The sequence below is a fragment of the Cyrtonyx montezumae genome, unplaced genomic scaffold (assembly GCF_038088225.1).
Source record: "Cyrtonyx montezumae isolate F1298 unplaced genomic scaffold, pur_monq_1.0 scaffold_4, whole genome shotgun sequence".
NCBI lineage: Eukaryota > Metazoa > Chordata > Aves > Galliformes > Odontophoridae > Cyrtonyx > Cyrtonyx montezumae.
In genome coordinates, this window is record NW_027072045.1 from 8,474,151 (window position 1) to 8,498,442 (window position 24,292).

A 24,292-nucleotide genomic window follows, 5' to 3' on the forward strand; every position below is an offset into this window, starting at 1 on the left:
TGTGTGGCAAATGGTGTTTTCTAAACAAAATAGAAACAAATGAGACTTACCTGACTTCTGCTGCAGAATTGGTGGTGAGGCTGATTCATTGCTACTCTGTTACTGGTGACCATCCTTCTCCTTTATTGTCCTGTTTTTTGCCTTTCTTAAAGTGCACATTTGCAGTAGTTTTATCTGTTTCCTCTTGGCAGCGTACCAGTTTTATAATTAAACATTATTTAGACAGAAAGAAACTAATCTTTTGGACAAGATTCTTACTTGGAAGATGAAAACTCAGGTCTGCCTGCCAGGGAATGTTTGTTTATCCAAAGTGGAACTGTTCCCATACTCGTCCCAGAGCAGCTGATAGTCTGGCGTGTGGAGCCCTTCTGTGGATCGAGTTTGTTGTTCAGGCAGAGCAGGAGTGTGAAGGTTATTTGCCATGTAAGCATGGATATCTTCACCCTTGGGCACTTGTGATGTGATGCCTGATCTGCTGTCAAACTGGATGTCCCAGCCTGAGTGTCAGAAGACTCATGGTTCTACTGATGGGACTTAATGAATTTCTGGCTGAAGCAGGAGTTCTGTATTATAACAAGCCCTGATTTGTATTACATTAGAAACTAGTAGAAAATTATGGCTTGAAGAACACAACCGAAATGTGTTTCTTTTTTTCTGTATGCAGTAAAGCTTAGGGACTACTTTGGAAGTATTGAAACTGGGAGCAGTGACTTTCTGGATTTTTATTTCCATTTCAGAACACTGTGTTCTGAAGCACTTCTCTGCTTTGACTTCTGGTTATAATAGAGGTGAAAAGCATTCCATTATTATCAGGAATGTGGAAACACAACCATTCTTACAAAGGGAAATAGTCATGCAATCTTCTTTTCCTTGATTTTTCAGGATAACTTCTTCAATTCTAGTATTCCTTCTTTGGGTCTCCGTAATGTCATATATATCAATGAAACACACACCAGGTAATGTAACAAGTCTTTCTTTTACTTTTGAAATTCAGTATGTTCTGATCTTATGGCAAGGAAGTCTCTGGGTTAGTCCAGGCTGAGTGGATATATGTAGTTCTGAAATGCAGGAATTGATGCTGGCTTCAGGAAAGGTCCGTACTTGTAAAATCCGGCTGTGTACATTTGGACAAAGTCCTTTGGGGTAACAGGCAAAGAGTGTAAAGGTCATATCTATTTCACAGAAAACAAGGGATGTACAAACCTTTTCTTCTTCAGTGCAGCATCTGCAGCATAATGCTGGAAGGAGCTTTTTCTTGTTCCCACGCTGAAGAATGACTTCTGGCAGCATTTTAATATAATGAGAAAATCTGGCTCACAGTTCAAGCTTTGACTACTATTACTAATGATAGTTAAATGTGAAAATGTTTTGCTAGACTGTGGTAGACTGCATCTTCTGAAAGATGGTGTATGTGACCTAAACAAGGTTTTGTATTGTGCTATTTGAAATATGTCTTCTGTTTTATTGCTGGAACTACACAAAAATTTTAATATTGTTCTTTGGAAAGTTAATAATGATTGCTTGAGTTTTTACAGTACTCATTAGCATAAGCAGATTCTGCAGTGTTTGTTGTAGAGTCAGAGTGAACAAAGAGAGGCCAGCAGCCTGAAAGAAATGAGCCCAAGTGTCTGAGTGAAAGAAAGGCCGTATTATGCTGTGCTGGAGAGGCAGGAAGCTAATGGTTGAGGCTGTTCTTTCTTCAATTTTGAATTATTTCTTTATTTAAGAGTTGCTTGTTGTCTAGAATGCAGAAAAGTAACTGAAATAGGGTTTAACGTCTTTAAAATTAGTTTCCAAAGTCTCGTCCTTAAATGTTTTTGATTACTCAGGGTTTCTTAAGTAAGAAATGTAAGAGCAAGAAAATGTGAGTTAATGAATTATTCTGAAATACAGTGCCTCTAGCTCAGAATGTCATTAGTCTGAAAATTGATGATTTTAATGAAGTTTGAGGTCCCCTGGGGTTACACAGTAACAGTTTCTTGGTCTCAGGAAGCTTATTGAAACAACATCCTTTTTCTGAGATGTGAACATATCAGTTCTGTAATTTGGAACAAGGTTCCAAACAAAATGGTCTATCTTGACGGGATCTGTTCTGAATTTTTTCTCCTGTCATTAACAGATTATGATTAGAAAACAGGCTTTCAAATTAGTCTACATTGTGTCTAAGCTTTAAAATGTGTGTAGGAGCCTTTATGTCTTGGCTGATCCCTCCAGTAGTTGCATGCTGTTACCGTTTGTTCTTAGTTACCAAAACTTTTGTCAGAAAAAAACATATCACTTTCACTTTACTTTTGATAAAAATTAATAAAGCTGTCACACTGGGATGGTAAGGGGAAAATGGAAGACCAATTAGAACTGTGTCATCAGTCTACTTTCCTGACAATTTGGTTAGCAGAATTTTTTGTCCTTTGAGATGATCTGAATATCTGTAGAACTGTCACACGACAGTGTTGATTGCATGTGCACATGCACTCATCCTAATTACAGAAGGAGTGGCATGCATGCTCAAGTTGTTGGATATTTTGCAATATACAGGTTTCTTCTAATCTTCTATAGCTGTTTGCAATATATATAAGCACTCTGAAATTTGGTAGGGAAGCTTAACTGCTACCATTAGCAGCTCAGGTGACAGCAGGCGGGTGAGACCTTGGTGGCAGTGCAGTAGCTGCCTTGAGCATTTCCATCTGTGATGATGTTTGGGGCAACCACTGAACAGCACTGTACGTTGCACTGCCAGTCCTAAGAACAGAGTTTTTGTGAAGACAAGTCGAAAAAAAAGGATAGACTTTGAATGCTTCTGTAGTTTCTTATGCTTTATGCAGTGCCCTGTGTCTCTTCCCATGCTGCCATACTGCTGTTTCCTCAGAGGCACTAACTGTGTTATTTGGCAGAGACAGATGATAGAAAAGCCCAGGCTCTGTGAATTGGGCCCCCAGACTTCATACTCAGCCTCAGCAACCTGCTTCTTTCTTTCCTGAATTAACAGCTTACAATTTTACATTTTGTGTTCATGGAGATCTTTCAGCAATAAAATGTAGGCAAGCTTCAAATATTTCCATATGTGCAAGGTAATGAAAGAGTATTGCACAATACTAAATGCTCAATTGGCCAGGATCGAAGGCACAGAGAATACAGAAGTTTCTAAGTAGATCTTGGAAGAACTTCACTTATTTTCTTCTTCTGTGGTACATTTTTAGGCATTTTAAAAGTTCTTTTATTTTTTTTCACAGGGGGATTGTTTGAGGTTGACATTCAAACATGCTTCATGTTTTGTAGGTACAGAGGATGGCTTGCAAGACGACTTTGTTATGTTCTTTTTGTTCTTGAGAGGGATGTTCATAAGGGAATGTTTGCCAAGAACCTGACAGAAAATGTACTGAATAGCAGTAGGTAAGTTAGTGCAAAATAAACTGCTTTTTGTATGACTTAAATCGTATGATAATGTGTCAGAATTTGGAAACTGCAGGCTTTGAAAACTAAAACTACTTAAAATATCAGAAGATACAATCCCTTTAGCACAGCACTTCTGGACTGCAGCATGCAATTTCTGTTTGAATAATAGGAGATAATCTCAAAATAAAATGCATTATGGGTGGACAGCAGACTCAGTACATGAAAAAATAAACTATGTGGAATTGCTTCAAACTTCTGTTTATCTAATTCAAGTAGATACCTTTTACTTATAGCTATAGTGCTGTCATCAAAAATTACCAGTGCCTCAGAAAGAGTGGGAAAGTGGCATTTCAGAATCCCCTAATTTATGATGGATGGCAGTGTGAAGCAAAACTGGGAAATGACTATGGAATGAAATGCCCACTCTTTCCTTTGTGGAGCTTGTTTTCTGCCTTGTGTGCTGCATTTCAAATGTTGTGTTGAGCCTTGATCAGCTATTAAGGTATCTGTTTTCCATGGACACAGGGAAACTGAACCACATGCCTTGTTTCCTCGGAGCCTACACACCATCTGCATTAACATTCTGAACTCCTGAATTGTTAATGTTCAAGACCCATCTGAAGATGGTAGTGTTGCTTTTGAAAAACAAAGCTGACTACCTTATACCACAGTTACTGTGTACTAACCCATGTAGTTGCTCATATATGTGTTCTAATTGGGGAAAGCAGGCATTCAGTTTTTTTTTTATATGAAACTGAGAATTCAAAGGGAATACTGTAGAAGTAGAAAACTGCAACTACATAAATCTGTCTGATGAGGTAAGAAATTCTTTGTCAGCAAAAATGAAGTACTAAGAAAGAGGAGATTTCAAGTGTTCTTTTTGCATTTTTAACCTTGTTAACCGTTTCTGAAACTCAACAGTCAGTATGGGTACCTATGAAGTATGGACATATTGTTTTTTGTAGTTCAAAGATGAACTACTGTCATCCACCTTTCTAATTGGAACATTGCAGTACTGACTTAAATACAGACAGTTTGGAGTACACAATTCTTTGGTGTGGTTCTGTTGGTGGTGTGGTTGATTGCAGATTATTCTTGTAGTAGTTCTCAGTAGCTGATGACTGTCTTGAAGTCTTCTGTTGCGTGACTGTCTCATAAAGTTTACTTTCTTAATGTTAGGGTACAGAAGGCCATCGTAGATGAAGCTTCTGAGCCAAGTGTTCCGGGTAGTTTTGCTCAGACGGATCCTAAAGCTATAAATAAAGTGAAAAAAAAAGCTAGGAAAATTCTCCAGGAAATGGTAGCAAACGTGTCACCGGCTTTAATCAGGTAATAAAAATGGTTCAGCAGTATTGTCAATGGGTAGAATGAAAGAGTGAGCTTCTCTCTGTAGTACCAGCAGAGCTTATAATCTATTATTGATAAATAATGAATAACTATTCATAAATAAGACATTATTCATAAAAATGCCTTTTCAGATGTTAACTGGTGAAATAGTAGATGTTCTTCATTTTCAGATGCAACAGAAGCCCTACACTTTTTCAAGGGATAGATCTAGTTACATAATTAAATACAACCCTAGGCTTGATTCCAGTGCTTCACACCCACATTTTTCTGGTAACCCATTGAATATCATAGCTTGTAGTTATCAACATTTTAGACTTATCTTACATGTAATGTTCTACTATGAGGTCTACTTTTACTAATAAAATTTAATATTGTTTTGCCACGAGGTGATATGCGTGCTGTCACCTAATGTGTTTATCTACCACCATAGTTATTGCCATTGATCAGAGGACCTCTGATAGCTTGCCCCATATGTTAAGCAGCCTCTGCAACTTGAACAGCCTCTGCGGTTGATGCAACTTTTCAGCCTTCTGTAATTATGACACAAGTGTAATCATGGCTTTAGTTGATAGACAAAGACTTGTTAAGCAACTTGATTTCACAGTATGTTTGAATATGAAATAATGAAATTTTATGGCTTTATCTTCAGTCGTATGGAAGCAATGTAAAAATAAAGGTAGCAGTGAGTGAAAGTCTTCAAATTATGTTTGTTCTTTTCTTCAGGTTGACTGCCTGGGTGTTACTGAAGTTGTTTAACAGCTTTTTCTGGAATATTCAGATCCACAGAGGTCAAATAGAAATGGTCAAAGCAGCAACAGAGGTAAGGGGGATGGGAAAGTATTTAGTAAGGCAGATTTTTGATGGAGTTTTGTTTCCGTTGGTGTTTATATTTATAGTCCTTTCTCTTCTTGGAAGAGTTCTTCTAAGTCTGTATGATTGTGTAACCTTACGTATTACGTTAGTTCTGGTTTTGTCTTTGCTTCAGGATCAAATTTTTACTGTAAGGTTCAATGATTATCTCATAACCTGTATCCAGGATTATTTCTTTTTCTGTGCTGAGGCAAACACTACTAAATGAGTAGGTAAGTTTAGTATTTAGCATTTTCAGAATTACTGTTGACTTAATTTGGAGTAGGGAACAATTAGGAAATAAAGTATCTTCCTTGCTATCAAATTGTTGCCAGTCTTTAAATTCTTATTGAAGTTGATTAAAAGTACCACCTAAATCTACTGTTTTGTTTACACTCAGATGAATTGATTCTTTCTTTCCAGGATTGGTCTCCATCATTTCTGATTATATGGTGCTAGCAATCTCAATGATGGATTTTGAATAAAGGAGTAATATTCCACGTTTCTTATCAACTGTCTTCTTGTTTTTCTTCTTTCCCTTCTACAGATGAATTTGCCTCTTATTTTCTTGCCTGTTCATAAATCTCACATTGATTACCTGCTCCTTACATTCATACTTTTCTGCCATAACATCAAAGCACCCTATATTGCTGCAGGGAATAATCTCAACATCCCCATCTTCAGGTAAAGTTAATAAGCTGCATAGAACTCATTAGCTGAAAAAGGCAGAAGTGAGGGGATTGTCAGGTAGCCAATTGAGCAGTGTGTCTTACAGCCACACGTAAGGGAATCTGAAGATTTGGGGGCATTTTAGTAGAACTTTTTGTTTCCTATTGCATTCAATACATAACAAAAATCCTTTTGAGAAATTCTGCCATAACCTAAGTGGGATAAGTAGTAATAATTTTGTGTAGGAGTTACAAAGTGGATAGGTGACTAAGGAAAGACTAACATGTGAGTAATGTGTGAAGCTTTTCTTATGGAGTTTAACGAGCTGACTACTGGGCATTGACATTACTGAGCACATAATATTTTGTGGGAAAGTACTCCAATTTGATCTGTGTTTAAATTGTATTCCTGAAGAACATTGGAAGGTCTTTTATGTAGTTCTTTGCCAGTGTGCAAGAGCTTGGGGATACTGATTCTGAAGAGCTCCTGGATTTTGTGCAACAGAAAGGGATATCTTGGGTGTTTAGCACGAGCAGGTGCTGGTCCATAATTGTTCCAGTAGGAAAGGAAGTTCTCTTGAGAACTTTGGGTGCACTTACAGATAAACATAAGGCCACGCTGATGATGTAATTACTAGTATGAAGTGGGAGCTGCCTACAGGCTCCTCTGTTATAATGAACTGGCTGAGGTTATCTTGCAGCCAAGGGGTGTATGCAGAACGACACAGGTGTAAGGGCTGAGGAGGCTCAGGTAAGCTGTTCTTTGGGTCGCTAACTCCTCGACTTGCAGTGCTCCGTTTCACTACAGTGGATAAGTGGTCTGTTAATGTAGTGAGATGGAGCGAGACAGTGTAGAGATTTCATTAGAATTATACATGCAGTCCCATAGTTTGCAAAAAGATGAATACATCTATAATAGTTTCCAATTCTGTTGTGGTCTAGGAATTTATCGCTGAGTGGGTAGTAGTTTCCTACAGACTGAAACCCGTGAGTGTAATTGTTCTTCATTTTGTAGCACACTGATCCGCAAGCTAGGAGGATTTTTCATTCGTCGTAAGCTGGATCAGAGTCCTGATGGTCGTAAGGATTTCCTCTACAGAGCTTTGCTGTATGTGGTATGTATTTCTTGTCTTTGTCTCCATAGGGAGTACTTGAATTGGGTGGCAGATAGGAGAGTGACTTCCGTCAGTTGAGAGTCTTCCAGTGCTTTGAATTTGTCTAGGGGTTAATTCTACATAAGCAAAACACATTTTTGTATCAAGACTTGAATGTATGAGGTAAAGGAGAGCTGGATGCCCAGTATTTTGAGGATGAGATTTTCACCTTGCACAATCTTTGTCCAAGAAATGGAATTAGTATTTCTGGATTTGTGTTAGATTTAACCCTTGTCTCTCTGCTTTCTTTTGTACTGGGGCATATCTACGTCAGTTTTATGAACTTAATGGAAGGCTCTGTTTATCATGTGTTGATGTAGTTCTTTGTGCTGTTGAGTCGAAAAGCTCTATTTACATCTTGGAAGATGAGATGTACTGAGGAATCAGAAGAAGAGAGATAAGCAATTCAGATAGATCAACTGAAGTTAGAGATGTTCTTGAACAAATGGCTTTATACAGCTTGCATATTCATGCAAATCAAATAACAGTTTGGTCTGGATTTGTGTCGGGCATTAATCATTGCTTATTCTTTTACATATTCATTCCAAGTCACACTTGCAGCCCTATAAAGGTTTTTAAGAAAAAATGATTGCTGATGAGGAATGTTTCAAATGTGAACTTAGCAGTACATGAAGATATCCATTTTTTTTCTTCTTTTTCAATCTCTTTGTATTCAGCACATAGAAGAGTTGTTGAGACAGCAGCAGTTTTTAGAAATATTCTTGGAAGGCACACGGTCTCGAAGTGGAAAGACATCTGGTCCTAGAGCAGGTCTCTTATCTGTGGTAGTGGATGCTCTCTTCTCAAATGCTACTCCTGATGTCCTAATTATACCTGTGGGAATTTCCTATGATCGCATAATTGAAGGTCACTATAACAGTGAACAGCTGGTAAGGATAATTGAACAGCTTGTTTTGCCTGGGGATTTTCTGTTGATGTGCAGGCAAATCTGTTATGCAGTTAAATTATGTGCTAGTAGTTCTTTGTCACATGCACTTGATGATAGAGACAAAGAGTGTAAAGCTGTGAATTACAAATCCTCTCTGATGGAGATTGCTAAGGATTGGGTTACATACTTGTAAGTGCCAATTCATGACATAAAACCGTTTGAGTGTATTATTTTTCATATGGAAAAACAGTAGTCCTCGAGATGTACTTGAAGTTATGAAGTGTATCAGAGGTTTTGACCTTCTGTCTGTTGAATCTATTTTAATTTTAAACACAGCCTTATCATTGTAAATTGGAAAAACAAAGTGAAACAACCACCCATGTTTTCCAGGGCAAGCCTAAGAAGAATGAAAGTCTGTGGGGTATAGCTAGAGGAGTCTTCAGAATGCTGCGGAAGAATTATGGCTGTGTCAGAGTAGATTTTGCACAACCATTTTCCTTAAAAGTAAGTTTGATGTTTCGAAGATTTTTTTTTGAAGGTTTGATGTTTATCCTGTTTCAGTAATAGGATGTGCTTGTTTTTTTTTCTCACTTGGAGTTGTCATTGAATTATCTATATGAATTAACTGCAGAAGTCTGTTCCAGTGGGACAGAAGTGTGTAACTTCCATGCTTTCCTGAAGGCATTAGTCTTCAAATACAGTTGTGAAAAACTGAGTCTCCAAGTTGATAGTAAGGGTTATTTTAGTTCATAAATAGTGTAGAATTCTCACTCTCTTTTTTGTTTTGTTCTAACAAACAGTGGTTGAAGAGATCTATGTAGCATATAGTAATTCTGTACATTTTATAGATTCCTGGAATTGAAGGAAGCAGTACTGTACTCCACTTTGAGTGATTTGAGTGGTTTACAGTACTGCTGAACAGCCTGTATCTCGCTGGATTTTTAATGTTACTGAGCAGATTAGTAACTGTAAGGAGTATCATGAATTATACATCACAAAATCTACATATTCTATGGTTTGTTATTAGTTATTAGTTTGCACTTACTGCCTATAGTAATTCACAAAATACTATTCTGTAGTTTCTTGGAGAAGCGGGTGATGCAGTACTAGCTACCTTCACTTTTTAATTTTTATGGATTTCTTTTTAGAATCTGCTAGTATTACACTGAATCTACACACATTTCACTAGTCTGTGTTCTGCTACACTATACCTTTACTTTTAGTGTGACTTTAATAAGATTAACATGCTGTAACAACAACCTAGGAGAACATTATTCAAACTAATTAGGCATTCTTCTTTCTGCCCTACTTCTCTCAGAAAAGCAATAGGTTGGAGAGCTTTAGAGGGTTCAATTACCACAGCATGAAATTATTGTGACTGTCTGTACTGCATTATAATTAGTGTAGTAGGGAAAGATATTAATTTGCTCATAAAGAAGGCAGTTTGGGACACTTCCAGGCTATTCTTGGTAGAGAGCTAGCAATTGCTTCTGGATCAGTATAAGGAAAAGAAGGTTATCTGCCCTCTTAATCTAGTGAAATACTGATCTCTGTACCTTCCTAACAACTTCTGCCAGCTCTCATTTGTATGCGTATTCATTCTTGTGCTCCAGAAATAAAATAAGAATGGCATAAATTTTCTAAGCATGCCTTAACCAAGAGTTGCAGAAGCATAACTGCATCATTTTTAAATTAACATAGTTAAATCACTGCAGGTTCTTCAAAGAAAACGAGCTTTCAGGGTTAATTTTGAGCTTTTGCAGCTCTGTGAATACAGGATTAGAAGCTGAAGAGGAAGAGCTGGCTGTGAAAGTCTTTTAAGCAGCTTTCCTGGGAAAACTTTTTCTGTCAGTCAGGCCAAGTGGCTCTGTAGTTTCAGTCTTCATAGGAATGGGAAGAACAGAGCGTACAAAACCACAGTAATGTAAATGCTAACCTGTGGGGGGAAGCTTCTGAGAAATTTGTAATTCAAGAATTTCAAGTATGTAGTGCAATGCCTACTTCCTGGGTATTTTAATTTTATGGTGTCTTGCAGCTAGAGCTTCTGTAGTGATGTTTACCTATGGAAATGTTTCCTGTGCTCATGTTTGAAGGAAGTAGTGCAGAGCAATAATTGCTGGTTCTAAATGGGTATTAGACTTCGTTCTCATTCATGCTAATGAAGGCAGTTCTCCTTAATTTAATCATGGAGGAGCTAGTCTCAAAGGACTTGTTCTCAGCAAGACGCTGATGGTGATTATGCAGTGTTTTTGTTGCAGTGTTTTTCGCCAAGCTGGATTCCTTGCTCTGAAATGTTGTCCTTTTCACAAAAAGTGAACAAACTCATGAAGGCTTGTCTCTTCTGTAGCCTTATTACTGCTCTTTTAGTGTGAGCTATTTTAAATCACAGGTGCGGCTTTGAATAATCGCCTTTCTCATGTTAATGATATTATCAGTTGAATACAGAAATAAGATGGAAAAGAGTACAAAAAGTAATAATCTTTTTCTTAATAGGAATATGTCAACAGCCAAAGTCAAAAACCTGTGCCTGCTCCTCTTTCTCTAGAACAAGCTTTGTTACCAGCTATACTTCCGTCAAGGTAGAGAGTTTTTTTGATTGTTGGGGAAGGGGAAGACAGGTTGGGCTTGTTTATATGCTTGTTTTTTGTTTCTTTCTTTGTTATTTTTTTCCCTTCCTTTGTCCTTTTATTATTCTCCATTATGTTTCAAGCAATGCTTGAACTCCCATGAATAATCTAATTGTGTGTAGACAAACAAAAATCTTACATGATTATAACTGCACATTTTCTTCCAAGAGTTATATTCTTTCTGGAGATTTTTTTTCTAAATAAGTTCTTTTTTTCTCTCTTTTTTTTAGACTGTAGTGACCTCTGTTGGTTTAATTTTAAATTTTAAGGAACAATTTAGAAGAAAAAAATGATACAGTGAAAAATGAAGAGTACGTTTTTAAAACCCACAGATTTTTCAGATACATTTTGGTATACGTCCAAACCAAATAACTCTTCCTAGTGAGGTCTTGAGAATATCCTTTGCTCAGGGAGATGACTCAGTCTATTCCTACAATTAAAGTTTTGCATTTGTTATAAAAATGTACATTTTTTTGGAGGTCTTTGCTAGACTTGTACAAACCTGTGTGGACCTAGTAGAGACGACATCATTTCTTTGTCTTGAGAAAGTTGTAGGTCCATGCAACAGCCTGTTTCTAGTCTGTAGAGTGGCTGAGATGAAAATTGCCTTCTAGGCAGATTTGCTTTATCTACTTCTGTTCCATATTCTTTGAAAAGAGCTGTGGAGTGCAGATGATGTAATGGCAATATGAATAGTCATAGGAAAAGCCAAATGTTCTACATTGCTCTTTTTCTTTAGATGGTCTTTTATCTTGGATTGTTGCTTAATGGGAAAAGTTGGTGGAGCTTGCTGTGCATAAATTTTAGTGTCATTACCAAAATGCATGATATGTTTTTGCCCTGTAATTCAGTTAGTGTTTCTTAAAAAAAAACAAAAAGAATCAATCTAATGCAAATTTTTGTTTTGTGTTCAGACCTAATGATACTGTGGATGAAGGTACTGAGGCTTCACTGCCTAACACCAGGGATATAACCAGTGAGCCCTACAGAAGAGAGCTGATAGCCAACTTGGCTGAGCATATTTTATTCAGTAAGCGTTTCATCATCACCATAAGCTACCTATTTTGTTTTGCTTGTTGCATGAACTGACTTGCTTACGATAGTGCAAATTGTCTGTATTCAGGCAGTCATTTCCTGTCTTCAGATGCTTTCTTGACAGCTCTCACTCCTTTGCCTTCCTCCTTCCCTCTGCAATATTTAGTAAATTGGCTTTCTGGTTGAGTACAAACTTTCCATCTGTTTATGTTGGTAACTTGTGTATTCATTGCACTAGTGTACTGGACTTGATGTACTTTGAAGTGTTCAAATTGATTGTCATTGATATATTGATTTCTTACCACAGCACATAGCTTCTTACCACAGGGAAGAAGCTATGGCAGTGTCTTGCAGGTGTAATTTGTCTGTCCACATGGACCAGTGTAGACAAGCTTGTAGGCTACGTGGCATGTATTTCAGTTAGTGTGTCTGTGATTTGTGTATAAGAGATGCATACAGAACAGTACTTTTACCTTAGTATATGTTTGAGTTTTACTCAGGCTTCCTAGTTCAAATTACTGTAGTTCAATTACAGTAATATTTTACATGCCTGCAATGCTCCAGAATTCTGCTTAGATGTTATGGTACTTTTGTAGAGCTCATGTATTGCTAGGAGGAGCTGAAGCAGTAGGAGCTGACATACAGTAGTGTCAAGACATTTTTGAAATTCTGCAGCTCATAGCCTTTTATTTCTGTTACATAGATGTAACACGTTTCGTATTTTATTAAGGAGGAGCAGTTCTATGCCAGTATTTCTGTTTTTTTTAAGCAGAGGCTAATATTTCACTTAAAATGGTGTTCTGAACTTCTCAGTCTATTGATGTGTTCCAGTATCACTTTGTCTTGTTTACCTCTAGCTGCTAACAAGTCCTGTGCTGTGATGTCTACCCACATTGTTGCCTGTTTGCTGCTGTACAGACATAGGCAGGTAAGGCTTCTCTGCTGCTTGAACGTCCTAACAGCACATTGCAGTTGTTAATTGAAAGCATAGTGTGTGTTCTACTATCGCTTTATACTAAGAAGAGACGTATTTAAAGTGGATTTCATGTACACTAATATTTTGATTAGTAGTAGATACTTGGAGATAATAATAAATATTGATATGAAAATATATTTTTAAATTGAAATTTAGTTATACCTTTTTTTTTTGAAGACTACATAAATTAGGTTCATTCTATTAAAATCTCATTTTAGAACCCTGACGTTTATCTTTGCAATTTCCTAAAATAAAGGGATGAAAGAAAAACTACATTATGTGGTCTGAAACTACATTGCAAAAACAAAAGAACAAACAAACCACCAAGCAAATGCTTAAGGAAAGGCTCTTCCTCATGGCTCCAACCACTTGATTAAAAAAAACCCAACAAATTCTATTACTTACAGTATTTCCAGATAATTGATAGTTCATTTTATAGTAGAGTTAATGAAAGTATGAGATCTCTGTCCTCTTAAAGAACAACTTATGTTCCAGTTGGACGTGAAATACACTAAGAATCAAACAAAAATCTTGCATTCTCAAATAGCTACATGGCTTTAATTGTATGTAATTCAGTAATCATGCTTTATTTCAGCAAAATCTGTGAAAAGCTGGATTTATAATATGACTATTAGATTTTGGATTATTGAAACTCAATATCTCTTTATATATTTTCTATATACATGTGATATACAATAAACTCTTGTGCAAAAAGAAAATGATTTTACGATGTGATTCTATTTTTATTTCTAGGGGACAGATCTTTCCAGGTTGGTAGAAGATTTCTTCTCCATGAAGGAAGAGGTCTTAGCCCGTGACTTTGATTTGGGATTTTCAGGGAACTCAGATGATGTTGTCATGCATGCCATCCACTTGTTGGGGAACTGTGTCAATATCACAAACACTAGTCGAAACAACGAGTTCTTCATCACTCCCAGCACAACCATCCCTGCTGTATTTGAACTCAATTTCTACAGCAATGGAATTCTTCATGTATTCATTAAAGAGGCAATCATTGGTATGAGCTGAGGTTTACTGTGGAAAGACTTTCCCATGTCCTGTGAATTCAGTGCATCTGCACAACCCCCTCCAGTTTTTTCTTACTGTTTATTAATGCTTATTTCTTCCCTCTCTGCATAACACTTGTATACTCTAAGAAAGATAATATTAATACAAGATTGTTTTTTGTACTTGTGTGGAGTGTCTGAACTCATTTTTCCCATTTATCTTTCTTGGAAGTATTTGTGTATTGGTCACTGCCTTAGGCAAGGCATTGTCAATGTTTTGAGCCAATGTGGCAGAACTTTTTCCTTTGTTTAGCAATATCTTAATGAGGTTTTGTTTTAACTTGAGATAAATGCAAAAGCTGTAATGGCAATTTCTGTCTTTGTTTTTCAGTTGCATACATGGTGTTTGACTGCCTGTAGGCCTAAAAAAAAAAGACAAAAGAAGTTTTTTAGGTTTCCTTTGTTCTAAAACTCTTTGTAAAAGCTCTGCTAATGTTTTTTTTGCTCTAGCCTGCAGTCTTCGTGCAGTTCAGAGTAAGAGGTTCAGAAATGGTACCAATGGTGCATCTCCCAGTTTGATTAGTCAAGAGCACCTTGTCCGGAAAGCTGCCAGCTTGTGTTACTTGCTTTCTAATGAATTTACTGTATCTTTGGTAAGTAACTGCTCTAACTGTTCACTTATCGTTTCTTTTCCTGCTTTTTCCTGCTTTTATTACTTTAAAGAGAATTAATGGCTTCTTTAATTGTCTTGATTCTGATCATATCATTTGTGTTCATGGGAAGTAGGAGGTTGAAGAGCATTCGAAAAAGTATTGCTTCCCTTTGTTTCAAGGAAATACATTTGAATGAGTGCAGTTGCATCAGAGCAGTTCATCCAGAAGATGTGTGATCTAAGATAATGTAAATTAACTTGCCGCTTTCTTGTAGCTGGATGGCTTCTTTAGTCGGGTAGGACACAGTCAAGTTTAGAGATACATACTGGGTGCACACCTGCTGCTTGTGCAGCTGCTGAGTGGGTGAAAAAACAGCATGAACCTGCAGCATTTCTGCAATGCTGTCATCAGGCTTTTCTTGGGAAACAAGAGCTGATCTCTCTGTATCTTCCCACAACTGCAGGTTGAACTTCTAAGTGCCTTCTAGCAGATTTTGTCCTGCCTAGGTCGTGAGACCATCACAACTATTATCTGCACTTCCCCAAAGCTATTTAAATACTTGCATTTAAACAGATCTAAGTCTTTGAGAGCACCAAACTCATATGAGTTTGCATGCATGATTCAGACTGCACTGGAAACTTAGACTCCAGATTGTAAAGATAATTTTAATTGACATAGTTGTGCAAGAGTCACACGGTGCCACACCTAATATTTAGTGACAATTTTAAACAAGGCCTAGCTTTGTTTTTTGATCTGTTCCAGAATGTTAGATGTTGAAAGATGCCCTGTACACCTTCTTTATTTTCCCATTTGTGTACAAGTTGCTTAGAAATTCTGGAAATTCTTGAACTAGTTCTCAATTGTGCACACACATTTTTTTTTTCTGACTTCTGCGTTTTTAAATGAAGCATAAGTCGAGCTCACTTGATAGAGTTCTTCAGTAATTTCATTGCTCTAGAGTTCTGTTGTTTTTTTCTTTAGCTTAAGTATTTCCTATTTAGTGTGAGGTGGTTAAGAGGGGAAAATATTTGATTCATTTTATTCTACCAGTGAAGTATTATTTCTTTTCCAAAAATATGGAAAAATTTTAAATATCTTCTTTAACTGTAATATTTTATGTTTGTCTGTCTACGTGGATAGATAAATGCATTGGGTGGTAAAAGATTAATGACTTGTTTAAAAGGAGTAATACTACTTTATCTTGAAAAAGCCGTACAGAACAGGGAGCTGGTGTTCCTATCATGGATATAATGGATGTGATATTTAATTACAGTTTATTTAGTGCATTTCCTTTTATGTTTTGCAGCCTTGTCAGTTGATTTATCAGGTTTGCCATGAAGCAGTGGAAAAGCTGATACAATATGGTGTTCTTCTGGTGGCTGAGGTAAGGTAACAGAGATACTGACTGTGCTGCTTTGTGTACATGACTAGCTGTAGGTAGTTTGTTAGTTGTTGGTCTTGTTAATTTGTTATGCACCTTAAGTAACAACACATACTTAGAACAAGTCCAGGCCTGATGCTGCTTGATTTTTGCATTTATAAGCATCAGATATTTGGTATATTTGGTCAAATTTTGGGGCTACAGATATGCATAATGTCACCATCCCATTCAGTTTAACCTACTTAAGGTGACATAGTGCCTTGTGAAATGGGGATTTTTTTTTTTTTTTTTTAATCCCTTTGGATTTGTAGTGTAGGTTCACAGAAGTTTAGTTTCTATTCTTTGAGAGCCTGTAGAACAGATTTTTTGGAGAAGTTTCAGTGGTGTACTGGAGTTGCATGGTGTTTGATGCAGATGGTGTTACAGGGACCAGGAGGCAGCTGACTCACTATACCTTTGCTTCCTAGGCAAAGCAAATAGACCTTGGAGTCCAGGGGGAAGTGGCAAGAAGTAGAAGAGTGTATGGAGGGGAGTAACAAATATGGCTGCTTTCTTTTGCAGCTCTCCATTTTCAGAGATTAGGGCTATTTGTGGTGTACTTGCTTAGGGCCTTTACTCCACTCTTAGTACCTTTTGGTGCATATTTCCATTTTTATTACATGTAGCTAATAGTTCCTTGGATAGTCCCAGATATTACTTTCTCTTCCTTTGGAGTTAATACTGCATGCTTTTTATCTTAAGTGCTAATGTGTTCTCATTGTGTTAGTGTATAATCATTATTAAATAAATCTGAAAATTAATGCAGCTCTGGGGATTAGGAAGAAACCTGTATGTTCATTGCCTGGGGGCAGATCAGGAAAACAGGTGTGAATGGTAGCATGTAAACACATTTTTCTCCTCAAGCATGTAACCTGTCTTGAGCTTTCTCTAAGTTTCAGTTGCTGAATCCAGTACTTGGATGTTTATAGCTGGGATATCGATGACTTTGGTAGTATATAAATACACACCTGTATTGTATGACACAACACAATGCCAGTGCTGAATGCTCAAAGAGTCACCTTCCATCGCTAAATTTCTTAAACTTAGAGATATATATACCTGCTTAATTCTGTCAAAACATTAGGAACGTACATAATCCCTGCAAACACTATATGCAGTGATTGTTTTGTGACTTGGGACAGCTTGGAAATGTTTGTGGGTTTTTACAGTCAGTTCTCTAAAAGGATAGCTAGTTTCTACAGCTTCTGATGTTTTCAGTTTACTGCTGACTTTGACACATCAGTCGATTTCCTGTTCAGTTGAGCTTAATCAATCCATTCTTTTTATTTCTTAATCCTTTTCCTGTGATCCTAGTGTTTGCTTCTAAAAATGAAAAACGGTCCCAACACGCATTACCCTCTTTAGTTTTCACTTGAACTTATTCTCTGGCCTTCGCTTTGTTCAGAATATAATATTAAAAAAAATGTTAGGCTTCTGTGGCAAAAAAAGTATTTCTTTTTTGTCATGATATTATGACAGTAGTCACCTATATGAGCTGTCTACTGTCCATTTGTTTTTCATATTGCATGATTCATATTTCTAAGTGGAATGATTGTATGGAGGGTCTTTCCTCAGTGACTAAGTACTGGTGACCTTTGCTAATCTTTCTGTTCAGCCACTGTGGAAAGTGAATAATGGTGAATGGTGGACACTAATGTTTGCCTTATTCTTCAGAGTGTGTTTTCTGTATCTCTGACATTCATTTCTGAAGGTGCATTGTCAAAATTGACTGTTACATCAGATATTGTTTGGTCAGGTGGAGTATTTCTGTTGCACCTCTAATTACTGTGTGCCTGAACTTGTGACATACCTGAATTGCTTCACAATAGAACTAAACTCCTGTTAGGTAGATTGATGTCTGTTCTTTTTGCTTGTATTTATTATCTTGATGGATTCCTTATTTTTTTTTCCCTTGCCTTGGTACTTTACTTCATTAGTTAAAGGTTTGACTGAAATTTGTGTTGTTCCTAAGCAGAAGAAAGGCAAACAATGGATATTGTGAGGGGAAAAAAGAACTCGGGTTGAAAAATTCCACCTTGGTAATATTCTTGCCATCGTGTACATGTCTCAAAAAGCTGAAATACATGCTTACTTAAGATACCTGTCTGGACATTAGATGAGTGTAAATCCATGGCCTGCTCTGAAGGTGAATTACTGGTGGGGTATTTGTAGGCTAAACTGGGATGCTGCTTGTCAGGGTGATGAGCAGCATGGAGATACTGGGACACAACAGGTAGAATGGGCTTTGTGTCTCAACCAAGATTTAAACAGTCTGTGTCCTTTCTGATTGAAACTGACTCATTATATCCCAATCTATATCTCATGTGTGGACGAGTACTTTAGAGCCAATACGTTAACAAGTTAAAAACAGCAAGTTAACAGCAGTGTTAACTGAGAGTTCAGATATTGTAATGCGATAAAACACAGTTAACTATTATGCCCTTAGAGTAATAGTAGCACAAAGGTTAGTGACATCCACATACAGACAGTATCTCAGCTTTCTATCCTGATGCTCTTTGAAACATTTCTTAGCAATTGCTGCTGCAAAGCTGTGACAACACCACAGCAGAGATTCTCTTATGTGTCAGGCAAACTGCAGAAAAAGTCTTTTCTTCCTGCTTGTGTGAGCCCTGTCTGTAATTAGGTCTCACCTGCTTTCATTAAACAGTGGTTAATGGAGAGACTGATTTAGTTGGATGTGATTATAAAGTAAACATTCTGGTTGCTTAGGTTTTATTTTATTTATTTACATTGCCTCTTTATCATCTTATCTTTCAAATTTAAGCAGGATGATCAGGAGGATGTTAGTCCCAGTCTTACAGAGCAGCAGTGGAATAAAAAACTCCCTGAACCATTGACTTGGAGAAGCGATGAGGAAGATGAAGATAGCGATTTTGGGGAAGAGCAAAGAGATTGCTACCTGAAGGTAACATTATCCCAACACTGGCAACATTGAAATATGTTAGCAGAGATAGGAAGTGCTTCACTAGTTCAGGAGGGATAATGACACAACCTTTTTCTTTTTGCCTGTTCCAGTTGGTAAAATACCTTTTTTCTCCTTCCCATGGGAAATAAAGCAGAAGAAATATCAAATAATCCAGTTTGGGGGGGTGGGGAGGTGGAAAGGCAATGGTAGTGTCATGAAACCTGCTAAAGGATTAAATATCTTGGTTTCTAAGCGTTTTATTCTTTCTTCATAGATCATTTTGATTGCAGATTTCAACCAGTTTTCTCAGAGGACTGATGCAAACCTGTTTAGGTTATCTTGTTAAAATTTGGAAACTTACTTCAGTCTTTATGAATATATCACAATGTTTCTGTTGGCTTCAGAACAGTATAATGTCTTTAGTTTTATCTTGGAAAAATAGTTAATATTCTAGTTAATAGAGTTAATATTCTGGAGGAAAAAAAAAGTAGCACTGTCTTGTAGTACTTAATTTGTCCTCCCTGGTAAAATACTTTTTGCTGTGCTCCCATGTTGCACTGTCTTAAGCCCTTGTACTCCTTGTTGTGCTAAGAATTATTTGGGCTGACATTTTGCCATGTACTATGGTGTGGGTAGTTTCTCATTTCTGCTGGTCTCTCTTGTAAGTTCTTCTTTCCCTTTCTTAGGTGAGTCAGTCTCAAGAGCACCAGCAGTACATCACTTTCCTGCAGAGGTTACTGGGACCTTTACTGGAGGCATACAGCTCTGCTGTCATCTTCGTACACAATTTTACTGGTCCTGTTTCAGAGTCTGAATACCTTCAAAAGTTGCACAGGCATTTAATAAGCAGGACAGAGAAGAATGTTGCTGTGTATGGTATGTCAAACCGTTTGTCTTTGGAACTGTATTTCATTCTTTCCATTTCTCCTGGCAGCAAGTTAGCCCAAATACAATTGCAGTTTGTTTATATCTGTTTTCTTTCTTGCAGCTGAGAGTGCTACATACAGTCATGTGAAAAATGCAGTGAAAGTCTTTAAGGAAATTGGGGTAAGTGTTCTGTGATCAAAGTTGGAGACTGTTCATTTCATTTTAATAAGGAGCATGGTTCTGGCAGCTCATGAAACCTGTGCAACGTCCGTTTAAAATCTGGGAACGTGTCTGTGCAAACCTACTGCAGCTTTTGAGCATTTTGCTTTTCTTAGAGCTCGGGGCTGTAGGAAAAGAGCGCACTGTGCAGAACAGGGCACACCTTGACCTCTGATGTCCACCATGAGGATACAGGTGTTCTTTTATTTTTAAATTAAAGGATCGGTTTTGCACTTCGCCACTCAGATTTTAAATTTTAGACTGTATGTATAAAATGTGCAAGTGAAAAGTTTGTTTCATCAAAATGGCATGACTTCCTGAATATCAAATGGGGTTTAGGGTTGTAGTTTTAAAAGCACCAGTATTTGGGCAAAGTATTGTTAAACAAACGTTTTGGTCTTTAAATAAGCTAATAATAGTTAGCATATAGGAAAACTTACCATAAAAGTATCAATTGTTTTAATTCTAGTCTATTCTGCTGGAAAAAATTGAGCTAAGTGGCTTCTGCTCAGAGCATTGCATCTGAATTCTTGAAGTGTGTGCTTTTTCAGTTTAGGTGCTTTTTGAGCACTTCTTTAGTCCCTTGCTTTTGGTAGCAGTTGGATGCTCACTATACAGTACGCTTATTTCTTAGCTTATTTTTCTTAAGAAATGTGATTACTTGAACGTGATAATAATTACTTATATCCTTGCTGTGTTTCAGGTTTTCAGTCAGACAAATCAAAAGAGAGACACTATTTTGGAACTGAGTACTACGTTCCTACCTCAGCGCAACAGGCAGAAACTACTGGAATTCATCATGAGCTTCATGGTATTGTAGAACACACACAGCACCTTTGTCCAGGGACATGAAGACAGGTTTTGAGACTGTATCAAATCCTGGGGACATTTGCTAACCCTTCAAAATTTAAGGTGCCGCTGTCTGGGTAAGGCCTTCTCTGACTTGAACTACTGGAAGACAAGTGCCTTCTTATGTACACATCTATGGGTTTCTTACAGTTCCAACCCTGTTCTGATACTCAGATGACACTTTGGATACAAGTGATTAAACGTGTTGCAAAAAATAAGATCAGTGATTAAAATTAGATTTAGAATGGGGAGTGAAGTTTTATCAGTGTTATGTTTTAAATAAATCTACTTTTTAAAATAGTAACAGATGCACAAATACAAATGTTTGTGATCTGTATCTAACCCTGAGATCTTGAGTTTAGTGGCAACACAGCTTATAGCATAAGAGGTAACTTTCCTTCAAATCCAGTTTTATTGTTTTAAATAAAAGGTATCTAAAATCTTGTTTAGGCAAGATATATACTTCATGGATAAAGCCATAGTTTTGCATCAATGCTAACATAATCGCCAAAACTCTAATGAAAATAACAAGTTACAAACATCTGAGATTAATGATCATGTAGCAGATGATTGTCAGAAATGTCAGCAGGCACACCTTGCACTATTAGAGCTGTGAAGTGCAGTGGTAAATTGCACTGATCACTGCTGTCATGAAGAATGTCAGAGTAGCGTTTTTGTTTTTATAGTGGCCTCTGTCCTTTGGGCAGATGAAAGTCAGGAGCCAGTTGCCTAACTGTGAATATCTTGTAAAATCTTAGATTATTATTTTATTGAGAAAAGCTATTAAGATTTTATTTTTAATTAGGAGAGTGTCAGATCTTTTTTTTTTTTTTAAGTGGAGTAAAAACTTGATTTGGTGAAATAATTTTTTTAAGTTTGGCCCTCAAAATTTCAGCAATAACTTCAACAATTATTTGGAAAACAGCAGTTCATATTGTATTCTGTTGCTGAACAGATCTAAATTGGCATTAAGGAGTAGCCTTTGGAAATACAAATGTCACAGTGTCCTTCGGTCTCTGATTTAACTGACTTACAGAGAAAAAATCCACAGAGAGAACTGAGTAATTGAAAGCTGATGAATAGTTTTGTCCCATGAAACAGGACTTGAGTCTTGCAGTTCAATCATTTTGCATGGAGGACTTGCACTGTAGATTTCTCTTCGGTGAGAGGAGATTAGATTGCAAGCTGTAGCCCTGTATTCCCAGTACAGCTGATCTAGCTGAAGCAATAACTTGGTGGTACGTGAAACTAGTTTGCTTGTGAAATGTTTTCCTCAGTAGATTGCTCTCTGTATGAGGGAAATCAATATTTCCATTATTGCAGTGTTTCACTTGATTCTCACATCATGGCCTTGTGAGCAGAAAATCCCCCCAAATTCATCATGTGAATCTCTGTTGCTTAACATAAATATGGAAAAGCATACTTGAATCCCAGCATTTGCACTGTTATGCCAGCACAAAACTGACGCACACATTTTGAGTTTGTGGCCAAGGAGCTTGCGTTTGTACTGCACATTTATCAACGAGAATATTTCTGTAAATTTTTTATTAAATGCTATTAATATTTGAAATCTATGGTTTATAGTTTGTTAGCATTATACAATTAGCACTGTGAGACACGTGCTCTGTCACTAAACCAGGTGCTCTACAACACTTAAAGAATTTCTGAACCAAAGTTACATTAACATGAATAGAAACTGACTGTAGAATTGCTTTTGTTCTTATGCACTTCTGCTGTCTCAGCAGGATAGTGACTGGAAGGCACATCATTTCTTTTGTGAAGTCTGTTAGCTTTTTAGAGAAGTTTCAGCTCATTCTAGCTAATGTGCACTGTCGTTAACCCAATGAATGCTCGTACAACAGTTGTTGCTGATGGCTTCCATTTAGTCTTTAAAGACTAGGTGCTTCTAAATAACAAGGTCTCATAGTTTACTACACTTCGGTACATGTGAAGTGTACTAACGGTGAAGATTGTAAATAAAAAGATTTTTACAAATGAAGCAATATGAAGCAAACAAAACTTGAGTCATTTTGTTTAGGTTGTTCTGCCAACTGATGTATTAATTGCATTAAACCCAGGAGCACTGAAGTCACTGGAGTGTTCTGGCTAGGTGTTGCAACTAAACATAACTTATGGTCTACCTTAAAAAAAGAAAATCTGATTAATAAAAGTCAATGAGTGGATAGAGTACTATGCATGTGAATACACATTAATGAATACATTTGATACGATGAGAGGCAGAGGCAGGATACACCTCTAAGACTGGTTTTGTATGAAAAAGCTGCACGTGAGAAATCAAGTACTAGGAGTCATCTGCCACTGGAAGCCTTTGCTTTCTGCAGCAAGTGTGTATATGTGCAAGCATGTATATTATGACACACAACAACTATGCTTTTCCCTGAAAATAAAGCACAGAATAACAATTATCTGGCTGCAACAGTCAGAAGCTAAAACCAACACATTTGCACAGTATTTACGCCTTCAGTATCTTCCATTATTAACTTCTCATGTTTTCTTTGTGATAGAATACCAGGTTGAGTTAACCTCGGTAAAGTTAATCATTAAAGAAAAAATGGCAGACTCTGAAGTACTACAGATATGTTTTAAGACTCTCCTCTTTATGAAGACTTACACAAGTACCATTGTTCTATGAGCATGTTTATCAGGTATGCAAGTCTTCTGGGGTCAGGGTCTTTCATAATATGTGAAATGTAATCCTTCCATTTGTATCCTATAGATCTTATACTTTAGAGTGACAAAAGTATGGAATTCCATTTCCATGCTGCCACAGCCCCCAGTCCCCCAAGGATCATGAGCTTGTTTACACGTTTACTGACAGCACCTGCCTTCTCTTGGACAGCATAGGGCTTTTCTCACATAACTTTGGTAAGGAAGCATATACACACACTTGCCTTTATCTGGTCCCTGCTCTGCAAAGAAGTATCAGTCACAGTTCTAAAGAACACTGAGCTGGAGGTGTTGTATGGTACTGTTGCTGTTTTGTTTCTGTGCTTACAAGCCTGGTACTGCTTCCGTGTGAATGTTACCATGTTCTACTTGTTAGGTGTGTCTATTGTAAAAGCACAGAGGTGTACTGGAGTCATTTTAATAAATTAAACTGTTTGCTAATATGACATTTAATAAGTTCTTCTGGTGTGGTTCTTTCTTTTTTTTTTTTTTAATAACCTACTAAAATAATTATTTTGATAACTTTGTCCTGTTCCAGGGACTGAAAAGCTTTCTTTAGATACATGAGAACACAGAAGTTTGAGACTGAGGAAAATAATTACCAGAGTATTTACTAGAGCATAAGCATTAGAAAAGCTGGCTGAGGTGACATCCTGACTTCCAAGTCACTATGAATTTGTTCACAAAGAAAAAGTGCCATTTAGCTTTCTGTTTTCCCATGTTCT

At 37.0% G+C, this 24,292-nt stretch overlaps 1 protein-coding gene across 2 annotated transcripts in view; it reads left to right on the top strand.

The window, feature by feature from the left end:
- GPAM (glycerol-3-phosphate acyltransferase, mitochondrial) overlaps window positions 1-23,035 on the top strand; it is a 28,832-nt gene extending 5,797 nt beyond the window's left edge. The window contains exons 4-21 of one of the 2 annotated variants that reach the window (XM_065746894.1): window positions 883-956; window positions 3,277-3,390; window positions 4,573-4,722; window positions 5,464-5,560; window positions 6,137-6,273; window positions 7,273-7,372; window positions 8,089-8,301; window positions 8,691-8,804; window positions 10,794-10,879; window positions 11,842-11,957; window positions 12,820-12,890; window positions 13,692-13,956; window positions 14,456-14,598; window positions 15,905-15,982; window positions 18,804-18,944; window positions 19,631-19,820; window positions 19,933-19,991; window positions 20,734-23,035. In XM_065746894.1, coding sequence (XP_065602966.1) covers window positions 883-956; window positions 3,277-3,390; window positions 4,573-4,722; window positions 5,464-5,560; window positions 6,137-6,273; window positions 7,273-7,372; window positions 8,089-8,301; window positions 8,691-8,804; window positions 10,794-10,879; window positions 11,842-11,957; window positions 12,820-12,890; window positions 13,692-13,956; window positions 14,456-14,598; window positions 15,905-15,982; window positions 18,804-18,944; window positions 19,631-19,820; window positions 19,933-19,991; window positions 20,734-20,850 — 2,265 coding nt within the window. In that variant the 3' untranslated portion in view covers window positions 20,851-23,035. The remainder of the gene's footprint in view (window positions 1-882; window positions 957-3,276; window positions 3,391-4,572; window positions 4,723-5,463; window positions 5,561-6,136; window positions 6,274-7,272; window positions 7,373-8,088; window positions 8,302-8,690; window positions 8,805-10,793; window positions 10,880-11,841; window positions 11,958-12,819; window positions 12,891-13,691; window positions 13,957-14,455; window positions 14,599-15,904; window positions 15,983-18,803; window positions 18,945-19,630; window positions 19,821-19,932; window positions 19,992-20,733) is intronic. The other variant, XM_065746895.1, reaches the window with a different exon arrangement.
- Window positions 23,036-24,292: the final 1,257 nt, after the last annotated feature.